This window comes from Phaseolus vulgaris, chromosome 10 (assembly GCF_000499845.2).
Source record: "Phaseolus vulgaris cultivar G19833 chromosome 10, P. vulgaris v2.0, whole genome shotgun sequence".
NCBI lineage: Eukaryota > Viridiplantae > Streptophyta > Magnoliopsida > Fabales > Fabaceae > Phaseolus > Phaseolus vulgaris.
This window is the reverse complement of record NC_023750.2, coordinates 44,137,664-44,149,386: the sequence shown is the minus strand read 5'-3', so window position 1 is coordinate 44,149,386 and position 11,723 is coordinate 44,137,664. Positions and strand designations below refer to the sequence as shown.

General features: G+C 33.9%; 4 protein-coding genes across 5 annotated transcripts; 2 read left to right on the top strand and 2 right to left on the bottom strand.

The window, feature by feature from the left end:
* Window positions 1-1,364: 1,364 nt before the first annotated feature.
* Window positions 1,365-1,796, top strand: LOC137818091 (indole-3-acetic acid-induced protein ARG7-like). The gene has a single exon (XM_068621312.1). It carries the CDS (start codon window positions 1,365-1,367, stop codon window positions 1,794-1,796), a length of 432 nt encoding a protein of 143 aa, XP_068477413.1.
* A 762-nt stretch (window positions 1,797-2,558) lies between these two features.
* Window positions 2,559-2,978, bottom strand: LOC137818090 (auxin-induced protein 6B-like). Its single transcript, XM_068621311.1, has one exon. The coding sequence runs from the start codon at window positions 2,976-2,978 to the stop codon at window positions 2,559-2,561; it is 420 nt and encodes a 139-aa protein (XP_068477412.1).
* A 3,372-nt stretch (window positions 2,979-6,350) lies between these two features.
* Window positions 6,351-9,263, top strand: LOC137818189 (probable mitochondrial adenine nucleotide transporter BTL1). 2 transcript variants are annotated; one of them, XM_068621460.1, is made up of 6 exons: window positions 6,351-6,649; window positions 6,740-6,895; window positions 6,985-7,079; window positions 7,196-7,529; window positions 7,739-7,976; window positions 8,783-9,263. In XM_068621460.1, the coding sequence occupies exons 1-6, from the start codon at window positions 6,605-6,607 to the stop codon at window positions 9,034-9,036; spliced, it is 1,122 nt and encodes a 373-aa protein (XP_068477561.1). In that variant the 5' UTR covers window positions 6,351-6,604; the 3' UTR covers window positions 9,037-9,263. The 2 variants fall into 2 exon arrangements, with proteins under 2 accessions (XP_068477561.1, XP_068477562.1); XM_068621461.1 differs by having other exon boundaries at window positions 6,457-6,653; window positions 6,744-6,895.
* Window positions 9,264-10,356: 1,093 nt separating this feature from the next.
* Window positions 10,357-11,496, bottom strand: LOC137818191 (reticulon-like protein B22). Its single transcript, XM_068621462.1, has 3 exons — window positions 11,171-11,496; window positions 10,859-11,070; window positions 10,357-10,784 (listed from the first exon to the last, which is right to left on the bottom strand). Exons 1-3 carry the CDS (start codon window positions 11,476-11,478, stop codon window positions 10,666-10,668), a joined length of 639 nt encoding a protein of 212 aa, XP_068477563.1. The 5' UTR covers window positions 11,479-11,496; the 3' UTR covers window positions 10,357-10,665.
* Between the last annotated feature and the right edge of the window lie 227 nt (window positions 11,497-11,723).

Below are 11,723 nucleotides of genomic sequence, written 5' to 3'. Positions count from 1 at the left end.
GTAACCTTTTTTGTGCAGGCTAGGTTCTTTGCACCAGATAAAGCCAAAGCACTTGTGGACCGTTATTCAAGATGAAATTTTTTATTGACATTAATTATTAAGGTATGCTCTGTAAGAAAATAAGAAGCAAAGGTTGAAATATGTAAATATACTGCAGCGTCACTAGGAAAAGGTAAATCCAATGATATCTCTAGTGTTTTAAGAAATTGTGATCATCAGAGAAATACACAAAACAGCAAATAGAATATTTCAAATTTTAAATGTTTTAGGCTATGGAAATAATCCGTCTTGTTGCCCTTTTCTTCTGGTCATGTTCCTTGATTCTTCAAAAACTAACTTTGATTGTGGCCTCCCCACAGTTTCTGGAACCATGCACACAGTTGTTGCTTGCTTCTTCAACAGTAGATATTTTAGCCTTGTCTCCTTCACATTTGCTGCTTTTGCTATCCAGAGACAAGCTAATGATTAAGACAACGGCAGCTCTTCCACTTCAGAACACTGGCTTTAGTCCTCGTATGTCCACCACACTGATTGATATAACAAAATTCCTATAAACAATTTGAAAGACAAGAATGAGATTATCTGACAAAATTGAACCAATGAGGATGCATCAGAGTAGGAGGAATCTACATTAAATAAAAAGACATTGGGTTAATTGTTGCCACAAGCTCACATGAACTTTTCCTTACACCAAAATGGGATTGATTTTTATCCTGAACATATTTGTATTTGTATTTGCAGTTGTGTATTGTGTGAGATGAATAATTAATACAATTGAGGTATGAACTAATGAGTGTAAAATGGTAATTAGAAAAAATATCTTTTTGTAATTGTAAAAAATAAAATAAGAGAAGGAAGGTCAAAATAGTAGGTAGTGATGGTATAACTTTGTTAGGTGTGAATGTAGTGAGTGTGGAAATCATTTTTATCAATAATGATTAAGTGGGTCGTAATTTAGATCCTACATTAGTTTAAGGGTGATTTGGTTATTCTACACTAAAAAATGGAAAATTAATTGGTGATTTCTAGAAATAGTAAGTGATGATATTAAGGAAGAAGAAGGTGTGGAAATATATATAGGGTGATAACTAATGGTTGACATGAAGAAGCAAAGTTAGGAATAAATTAAGGAGAGTATATCCATGGCATGAACAGAAGCTAATTTGAAGTTTCTTGACTCAAAGCTTGAAGGCAAGGTGATGATCAGGAGGGAAGTTTCTTGAGCAAAGAAAGTCTTCCTCTCCCCAGTTGATCCATTCAAAACATCATGGCATATAGATATTGATCTTACTTTTTGTGTACATACAAACATACATGATTGGTCCTTAAAACATAGCAGATTAATTAACTAATTAGCATTCAAAATGAAGCTGACAAGAAGCATTTCGATATCAGCCCCAAAAGTTATTAAGAAGATCCCAACCCATCTGAAGTTGGCAATGGCATCCAGATCCTCAAGTTGCCATTATCAGCCTCTTTCCAAGAAGCCATTGCTGAATGAAGGAGAGTCCTCTGATGGCACAAGGAATGCCAAGGTTCCCAAAGGGTCCCTCGCAGTTTATGTGGGTCCCCATTATCGAAGGTTTGTCATTCCTGTTAGCTTCTTGGCCATGCCTGACTTCAGTGTTTTGATGGAATCTGTGGCTGAAGAATATGGCTGCGATCATCACGGTGCCATTCACATCCCCTGCGATGAAGACCTTTTTCAGAAAATTTTGACCTCCTGTTCCCAACGAAAACGGACCTTTCTCCCTCCTAAGATACCTTCCAACATCCCTATCATATCTACCCATTGATTCCTTCCTTCCTTCCTTCATATTCTTAATCATTCACAACATATACTAATAACAACTACAACGTATATATACCTGTATGTAATATTTTCATCCACTACAAATCTGCATGCACTTCAATTAATTCATTGTGATGAAGCCACAAAGCCTATAATTTATGTGCACATCCATCTTTTGTTTTCAATCCTACTTCTTTCATTAAGCATGATTAAGGGAGTATTAGCTTTTTATGGCTCTGAACCTCTTACAAGAAAAGACTCATGGAAAAAACTATAAATAGGTAAGTATTTCAAGGGTAAATGTTCAAAATATAAAACCTGTGACCTAAACATATTCACTGTTAAATTGAGCAGAGTGTCTTTGTAGTTTCATTCCACCAATCCAAAAGACCGAGAGTCTGATAGACTAGAGGAACATAGCAGAGGAGACCTTGATAATCTTGTAAGAACAACATCTATTGTAATATTATTTTACAGAGCAAGAGGAGATTGATTTTGCATTGTGACATCCACACTGGATCATACATTCATCTACATACAGTATGCCATGCAGCTAGTTCATATATAGTCCTCAATTCATTATTAAGAAACAAATGGGAAGACATCAACGAGGATATTTTTATATGTTATGAAAATTATTAATAGGGAGGTATAACCAACCAATACATGCATTTAATTAAAACTAAGTAGCACTTTGCACTTCTTTATAATGAAGTAATCAATGCATGCATGTTGATCACAAAGGATAATAATACAGAATTACCATCTATGTACAAGTTTGAGGGTGATGAGAGGGGGTAACTTCACAATCTGATGCGTAAGAAGTAGTGATGTCTTTGTCTCCATCGAAGCCAGAGTGATGTAGCAAGGGTTGTTTGTTGTCCTCCACAGCCTTGAGTATTTTCTGGAAGACTGATACATGGCATGGGATTTTGAGCACACCCTCTTGCTGGAAACCAAATTCCTCTTGAGCTTCTTGGAGCAACATCTCAAATGCTTGGTGTCTCAGGTAATGGGTGGGAATGATGAATTTCTGAAGCTCTTTCCCGACACAAACAGCAAGGAAGCCCTTTGGAACCATGTCTGCATTGCTGGAAGCAGAAGAGGTTGCAGCTTTCTTCCACTTCTTGAGGATTTGTTGAAGCCTAACCACCTCTCGGATCTTGTTACACTTCTTTGAATCCATCATATATACATGCAACCAAAGAAAAGTGTTTGATGTTTTCTGAGGAGTGAAGAGTGATGATGATGAGTACTGTGAATCTGAGCCAACTCATTTGTTTATAATGAAACTCAGGCTCAGATGCCAACTGCTACATCAAAATTTAATTCATGCACACACCATATTTTATTCCTACTACCAATATTTTTTTCTGTACACTACAGATAATCATTGAGATTAGGGATCAGCTGCAGGTGTGAGAATCAGATCCACAAATGTTCAGTTTGTTTGAATCGGTTTTGTTGCATACATTTAAAATATTTCTCATAGTGTTAGTCAGTAATTAGTAACTCACACACTTCAAATGCACCTATTTCAAAACATATTTTTTTTAGTTTTCCATGCATCTGTTTTAACTTTTCAAACAATATCAGAAACTAATATCTACAACATGGCATATGTAACTCTTTGTAGAGTAGTTTTTTTCTTCCACCAACAAACCTTATTACAGAAAATCAAGAATATCAGTCAAATGAATCACTCATCACAGACTATTAGTAATCAGCAAAAAAGCATCTAAGTTTTAAAAACTAAGTTAAGATTTCTCTGGTGATTAAATTACCAATAATAACATGTTAATGTCTTACTGTTTTTGTGGCGTGGTAGTGATAAGGTTAATTTAGTTTTGTTTGAGTTATCTGAATGTAGATGAGTATTTAATGGCAACTTGAACATATGATTGGTGCTTAGAAGATGGTGGAAGATGGTACTCTGAGATTTGCATGTGACTCACCTATTTGTTTATCAAGTAAACACCAATATAAAAAAAAATAAATGAAGATAAAAAATTTATAAAATACATATATTGAAATAGAATAAAAAAATATTAATGATAAACATGTTTTTTAAAAAATAATTTGTTTATATAACATTATAAATTTTGCATGTGTAATGTCAACCATAAAATATATTTATATAATAATATTATTAATGGAGAAATAATTATAAAAGGAGAGATTGTATTAAAGGTGGCTAGTTAATTTTTCGAATAAAAATTAATCATTTGTAATATTAGTGAATTTTGAAGTAGTAACACAGTTAAAAAAATTAAAATACATTTTTTAACAATGATATTTGTGCAGATTGTTTATCCCTATAAGTTATGACTAACATACTAGAGATAGTCAAAGAAATTTAATTTAGTTTTTGAACTTTTTGACATATATGTTTAATTTTTACAGATATTTTAAATTCTTGTAAGTATGTTTAAACTACTTAATTAAAATAATATTTTGTATCAATCAAATATTAAGAAGTTTTTACTATTTTTATGTGTGATTGGAATCACTTTTGTCTAAACAATTAACTAAAACTCCACTACAAAACACCCTTATTTTTTTTAAAGAAGTTATTGTACTACTTCTCCAAATATTCAGAGTAAAATAAAATTAAAAATGATATTACAAAGCTCAAAGGGTTATCATAAAACAAAAAACTATTCTTATATCAAATTTGGAACAACAAACGTCCCTATTTATGTTTCGACTCACAGAAAAACCATCTTGAATGAATATTTTATTTGACAATTTACTTTTTTTCATTATCAACATTTTTTAATTTTTTTAATACCTATAAGTTACATGTTATACTATTGACATGTTAATATTAGTTTAATAGTTGATACAAATAAAAATAAATTATAAATCTAATTAGTTAATGTATAAAATATAAAATTTACAAGTAACTAAATAATATTTAACTTCTTTTAGATTTGGAAAAAAATGTATTACATCAATGTATTATCTATTATCTAAATTACCCCCTTAAACCAATCTAAACGTGATAAAAAAATATATTAATAGCATTAGTCACAAAATGAATTTATATAAAAAAATTCAAAATTTAATAATAATGGCCAAGAAAGTGTAAATGAATAGTTGATGATTAGTATAGTAAGTTGTGAGATTAGTGTAAACTTTTTGGTATTATAAAAAGTAATCTACCTATTCCTTCTCTCTTCACGTGTTATCCAAAACAATTAATTATATGATATAGATAAAATTTCAGGTTAAAGAAATTGTAGAAAGTTCACTTAATTTTTTAAACTGCTATAATATTCTATAAAATATCATGAATTTCGTGTTATTTTGATATTTTTACTTTTGTTTATTTAACTCATTCTAAAAACAAATTCACTTCAATATTGATATCTATTTATTTAGTAAATTAAATTGTGAGTTTATTATTTATAATATTTTTAATTTGTGGTGGATCATAATCTACCAAATTGAAAAACAGTATATTTATAACTTAGCCTAATTAACTTTTAGTGCTTTGGAATAAAATAGATAAGATTTGTGATGGATTATTTTGACTCCTATTGCAAAGTCACCAATCTAATATTGATTCGTGTAAAATAAATAAATAAATAAACAAACAAATAAATGTCCAATAAAATAAAGAGACCAAGTTATCCTTCTAAACCCGCACTAGCTTACGATTACCATGTGACGTGGCAGCAGATACGATAAAATTATTACTATTATTAATTATTTATTATTATTACTATTATTGCACTTCCTACTTCTACTTTTAGCATCCAACCTCTAACCTCATCACTAAACACTTTTTAGTAATTAATTTATGAATTGTTGATAATATTTATAGTTTTCAACTATTTCATATTTTTTAAATAAAAAGTTAATTATTTTTTTACTAACCCTCACTAATAAAATAGTTTTTTATTATATAAAAAAAAATGTTGTGGAGATCTATTGTTTTTAAAGTGTAAGAGATTGAATATTCTCTATCGAGTATCCTTAATTCTGTTTTTTCTGTTATTCGTCAGTGAAGTTCGAGGGGTGAGATACTTGTAAAGACACTACAACGCTGAAGTCAGTTTGGATGTTAAGGTGTTTGTGAATTTAAAACTAGAAAGGTTAATACCTTTTTTTATCAAGAGTCCTCATTTATTTATAGTTTTCTATTAAGTTTTTCTGGTTCAGACCTAATAAATCTTTAATAATAATTTATAATCATTAATTTAAATTAATTTAATTAATCGATAAGATTTTCACTTCACTAATCTTAACTGAAAGATCGAGTAACTTTTCGTCCCACTAGTATTATATAATACATATTTCTAGATATTCTTAAAGATATATTTATTGGAGAAGAATTTGTTGGTAGGAAAAAAAAAATGAAAAGTGATGAATAATTTGTGTTAATAATGTATATGATAATATTGTTTTAGAATATTTTGAAAAAAAGTGATGGTGTCCCTTGTGAGATAAGAGAGAAGAATAGAATATAAAAATGTCACATAGTTAGTGAGTTGTAATTACGTGGGAAAAGGGCGTGGAAGTAATAAAAATGTTAAAAAATGATTATTTAATTGCAAATGGGTGAAGAAAGAGAAAGGGACATTTTGATGCGAAAATACGCCGGCGAGTTCATCTCTCTCTATAAATTCACAAACTCACCTCTTTGAACTCTGATAGGACCAAACCCTAAGGAACCAGAATCTGTTGTGTTGTGCTCTGTTGTTATCTCACAAGTCAAAACACAGAGTTACCCTAAAAAACCCAACACAACATCACAACACAACCACATTAACACAACACAACAACACTAACACACCAACCAACAAAATGTCCTCCTCCAACACTAACTCTCACTCCAAACCTCAACCTCAGGCATGTCTTTTTCTTTACATTGCTGTCTTCGATTGCCTCCGCTGTTATACCATTGTTAATGTCTTTTCTTCTGTGTTTCCATTCATTTAGGAAGCTAACATGGCATTGCAAACCCATTCTCCTTCACACTCCCACAACAACATCAACAACAACAAAGGGGTCTTTGGAGATGTCTACACCATCATCAAAGACATGCACGCCGATCATCACAACGCCACCTTTGATTTTCGCCTTCCCCCGCTTCCAGTTACCTGCCCACCTCTTTTCCCTTCTCCCCTCATTGTGCCCACCTTCTGTTTGTTTTTTTTTTCAATTTTTTTATTTCCCCTTTTCAGAATTTTCTGGGCTCTCGAGAGGCCCGCGAGTTTTTCAGCGGTGCCCTTGCAGGGGCAATGACAAAGGCTATACTTGCTCCTCTTGAGACCATCAGGTTCGCCCCTTTTCCTCTTCTTTTTTTTTCCTTCTCAAATTCTGTATGTATTTGTTTTTTCTACCTGGCTGATACGGGGCTATTCATTGGTAGTAATCTGTCAACTATGTGTGCAGGACAAGAATGGTTGTTGGTGTTGGATCGAGAAATATTGCTGGTAGTTTCGTAGAGGTTGTAGAGCAGCAGGGATGGCAAGGATTGTGGGCTGGAAACATGATTAATATGCTTCGTATAGTTCCAACACAGGCCATTGAGCTGGCCACGTTTGAGTGCGTCAAACGGGCTATGACATCCGTGCAAAGCAAATGGGAGAACACTGACTACCCCAAGTTGCAGATAGGTTGCATCAATTTCAACCTGCCCTTACATTGGATTTCACCAGTTGCTGTTGCTGGTGCCGCAGCAGGGATTGCTAGCACAGTTGTATGCCATCCCCTCGAAGTTTTGAAGGTATCTCATCGCTGTATATATCTAATTGAATGGACTATGTGTATTTGTTTTGTACTGGGACATCACCATACCTAGGTTTGATGCTGCAATCTAAATGATTTATACTTTTGTACTGTTTAATAATGACCATGGCTTGAAAATTGAACTCTTTCTTTCTTATCGCTTATTCTTTTGTTTAAAATTGCAATTGTCTTCTGATTTTCTAACAGGACCGGTTAACTGTTAGTCCTGAAATCTACCCTACTTTAGGTGTCGCGATTAGAAATATTTATAAAGATGGCGGCGTTGGCGCTTTTTATGCTGGTATCTCACCAACACTGGTTGGCATGCTTCCATACAGTACATGTTATTATTTCTTGTATGATACAATGAAGGATTCTTACTGCCGGAGCAAAAAGAAGAAATCTCTAAATCGTCCAGAGATGCTTTTGCTTGGAGCTCTAGCAGGTTAGAGAATCTCTAGTATTTGTTTAAAGAATTAATGATTTATGTTCTCCTTTCTTGTTGTTCTTGGTCTTGCTCTGTTTCGCAGTCACACCCATGTTATGTTATGCAAAAGTAGTCATTCACTATTTGATTTATTTCTTCTTTTCTTATTACAACCCAAATGCACTGGAAAAGGCGTGAGTGTGTTTCAAGGTGTACTAGATTTTATTGGATGTTTTGATGAGCCGGCATCATTTTCCCAGCAGTGTATTTTTGTCAGTGTCAGTTAAGTTTGGTTTGATAGAGGGAGAAGAAGTAGCTTGGTGAGAAAAAAAGGAAGCAAATGAGAAATAGAGTGAAAGAGAGACTGTTTGGTTGGGGAAAAGTAGAGTAACAATGTGAAAAAGCTCAAATGAAAAAATTATTCATTATAAATATTTATAATTGATTGTTATAAAAGCATAAACACCAGATTTGTTGTGAAATCTATCAATTACATTATAATGTATAATCGGTTAAGTTATTCTTGGTTGTCACTTACATGCACAGATTTTTGCAATGAAATAAAACTGTGCGAACCCACACTTTTTTTTCTCTCTTCACTCACAGGATTCCTCGCTGCCGAACTCCTGTTTTGCGAAATTCGTCTATTTCTTCGCCCTTCCACGTTTTTCTTTGATTTCACCGTTACCAAACGAACCGTTAATGCACCTCTTAAATCCCGTTATGGGGTCCCAATCTAACTTTGTCTCACATGTTGAGCCTGAACATTTTGTACTTGTTAGTATTAATGATTTGTGTTATCTGACTTGTTTGTACTCACCCAGGTTTTACTGCCAGTACAATTAGCTTCCCATTGGAGGTGGCTAGGAAGCGGCTGATGGTGGGGGCTTTGCAAGGTAAGTGCCCACCAAACATGGGAGCAGCACTCAGGGAAGTAATTAGAGAAGAAGGTCTGAAGGGTCTCTACAGAGGATGGGGTGCCAGTTGTTTAAAGGTCATGCCATCCTCTGGTATCACCTGGATGTTTTATGAAGCGTGGAAAGACATATTGCTTGTCCAGAATGGTAACCCATTTTAGTTTTGTAGTTCTATAAATTATGCTGATGAAAGGTATAACAATGGTGGGTAAGGAAAACAAATTATTCGGAAAGGTATTTTGCTATGGCAGCTAGCTCGTTGGAATTGTCGCATGTACTACGAATGAGTCGCCTAGCTTGTAAGTTTCCAGATTTTGATATTGATTTGGCAAAGATTGTTATCGAAGAATAAGGATAAAGAATGAGTTCGGGAGAAGTTTCCTATGTTCATCGTTTCTCTCCATCATCCCCATCACAATCACAACGTTGATTTCTCATTTAATTGTTTCACTTGACTTGAGTGTGCTCATTAGATACTTATTACTAAAAACTTAAGTGATATTATAGCATCTCAACATATGATATTACAATGAACTTAGAATTTAAAGTCTTTTAAACAAGATCTTGGATAAAAAAATTTTTTTATCAAAAACAATTCTTATTCTTGTGTTAGAGATAATTAAATATTAAGGTGAAATGTAAATAATATATGATTAAATGGAGATGAAGATTTTATAGTAATGGCAGAATCTGTTATGATGGAGTCAGAGATCAGGTGTAAACTGACCCAGAGGTTAAAGAAAACTAATGATTTTAAAATTAACTTCATCAAACTTAAAAATGTGAACCTTTTTTTATGTATGAAATAGAAAAGAATATTAACTTCAACAAGGTAATCTGCCCATTCTTAAGCTTGAAGGCTTGAATCTTGTTTATAATTGCTGCCAATATGTACCTGTACTTGACTTGCCTGTCTTAACTGTACTGAGAAACTTTCAAAAATAGGTGATTCAACTTAAGTTTCTTTTTTCTGTTATACTGCATTCGGCTTCAATCACGTATTGTTGTATTAATTTATTGTGATTATAATCTGAATGGTGTTCTTGATTTTAGGACCTTTGCGCGCTATAGTTGCCAAGAAATAGAAGGCTTGTTGGCCAATTTAACAAAATTGATGAACCAAATTAACCAAAATCAGTACAAAAGATCAAAAAAGTATTCTGATATAAACCATACCATGAGTGAACCAATTGAGTCATTGGAAATATACGCACTAGTCGTTTTAGTTTTCTATTATAAAATACTTGCTTTGTATCTTAATTTTACAAACTATCATTCATTCAAGTATAATCATGTTTTATTGAATATCTCATCCCATTAGAAGCAAAAATTTCTGGCGCCTATATGCAAGAAGATTGATTTATCACCTCCAAAAGTAAAGGCGTAAATGTCATCATTTACTTAACAATTGAAAAATTGAACTTATATAAATTGACAATCAGAAGAACATACGAAAAATAAAAAGGCTTAACTGAGAAGAATATTTGAAATATCAGATGACATTGACATGAACCTCAACACAGTTTTGTACATTGCATAACATGGAGTTGATCTCAAGAAATAGCAACATGTTATAGAACATTGCTTTCAGGAGCAATTGGTGTTCTGAAAAATGTATTGTAAAACTGCCTGGGAACATATACATCGTATGTACAAGGTCATTCAATTATTCAATTCAATTCAATTCAATGCAATGCTAAACTAAAAGATTGCTAGAGGGTGAAACAAGAAACCCAATATATGCTATATAGTGAAACCCAAAAGGAAAAGTAGAAAAGAAAACAAGAATGTTACAGGGTCGGGTCTTGTTCTTCACTATCGCCATTTGGTGTTCCGAATAACCAGGCAGAAAAGGCGCGAACTGATCTAGAGCACCGGACGAAGATGTAAAGACAGAAGAGCCATAGCCCTGTGCAAAGAAAAGGACAGTGAGAATGGTATTGGCAGGGATGAAGAAGAAGAAGAAGAAGAAGGAGTGATTACCGGTATAGGCAACGGTGTGACCAGGAGCGATTCTTCCGATAGCAGAGAAAAAAATGAGGGAAATGACGACCTTAAAAAAGAGCCTCTTGTCGTGGCCGGTGGCGGCAACCCGGAGGACAGACTCGGCGGCACCCACAGTATTGGCAAAGCCGGCCACAATCGTATTGGCAGTCTCCTCCGTCATCTGCCACTCGAGGGGATCGACGGGAACCCTAGCAGAAAAGAAACCCTAAACCTAAGGAAGAAGCAATTGGGGGAAATGGAAATGGAAATGGAAATGGAAATGGAAATGAAAGAGCGAAAAGCACTGACTGTATGTTCATCTGTCGAGAGAAAAGACCACTAACGGCAAGGGAGCAGAGAATGACGATGAAGACGTCGGCGAGAAGAGTGACAAAACTGGAATTCCGGTAGGCACAGTGGTAATAGACCAGCGACCCAATCGCCAACGCCATCGTCGCCTTTATTGGTCTTCTTCTCTCATCCATCATCTCTCTCTCTCTTCTCTCTCTCTCTTCTCTCTCTCTTCTCTCTCTCTCTTCTCTCTCTCTCTCTTCTCTCTCTCTCTCTTCTTGCTCTCTCCTTCTCTTTTCAAGCCTCTTCTTTTCTCTTTTTCCCATCTTGTCCTTTTCTTACTCTTTTTTCCAACCATTACTTTTCTCTATTTATAACCATTTATTACAACTAACTAATCAGTTTCAATTATATTCTATAATTATTAGTCTCCGCCTCCACATTATTCGTTATTATTACTTCCTTACTCCAAAAATGTGACAAGAGACACAACTCAAAATCATCAGCAATGGTGGTTGCTGCAGTGCAACCACACACCCCATTCTATTCTTCGCTTCTTTTATCTTTATCC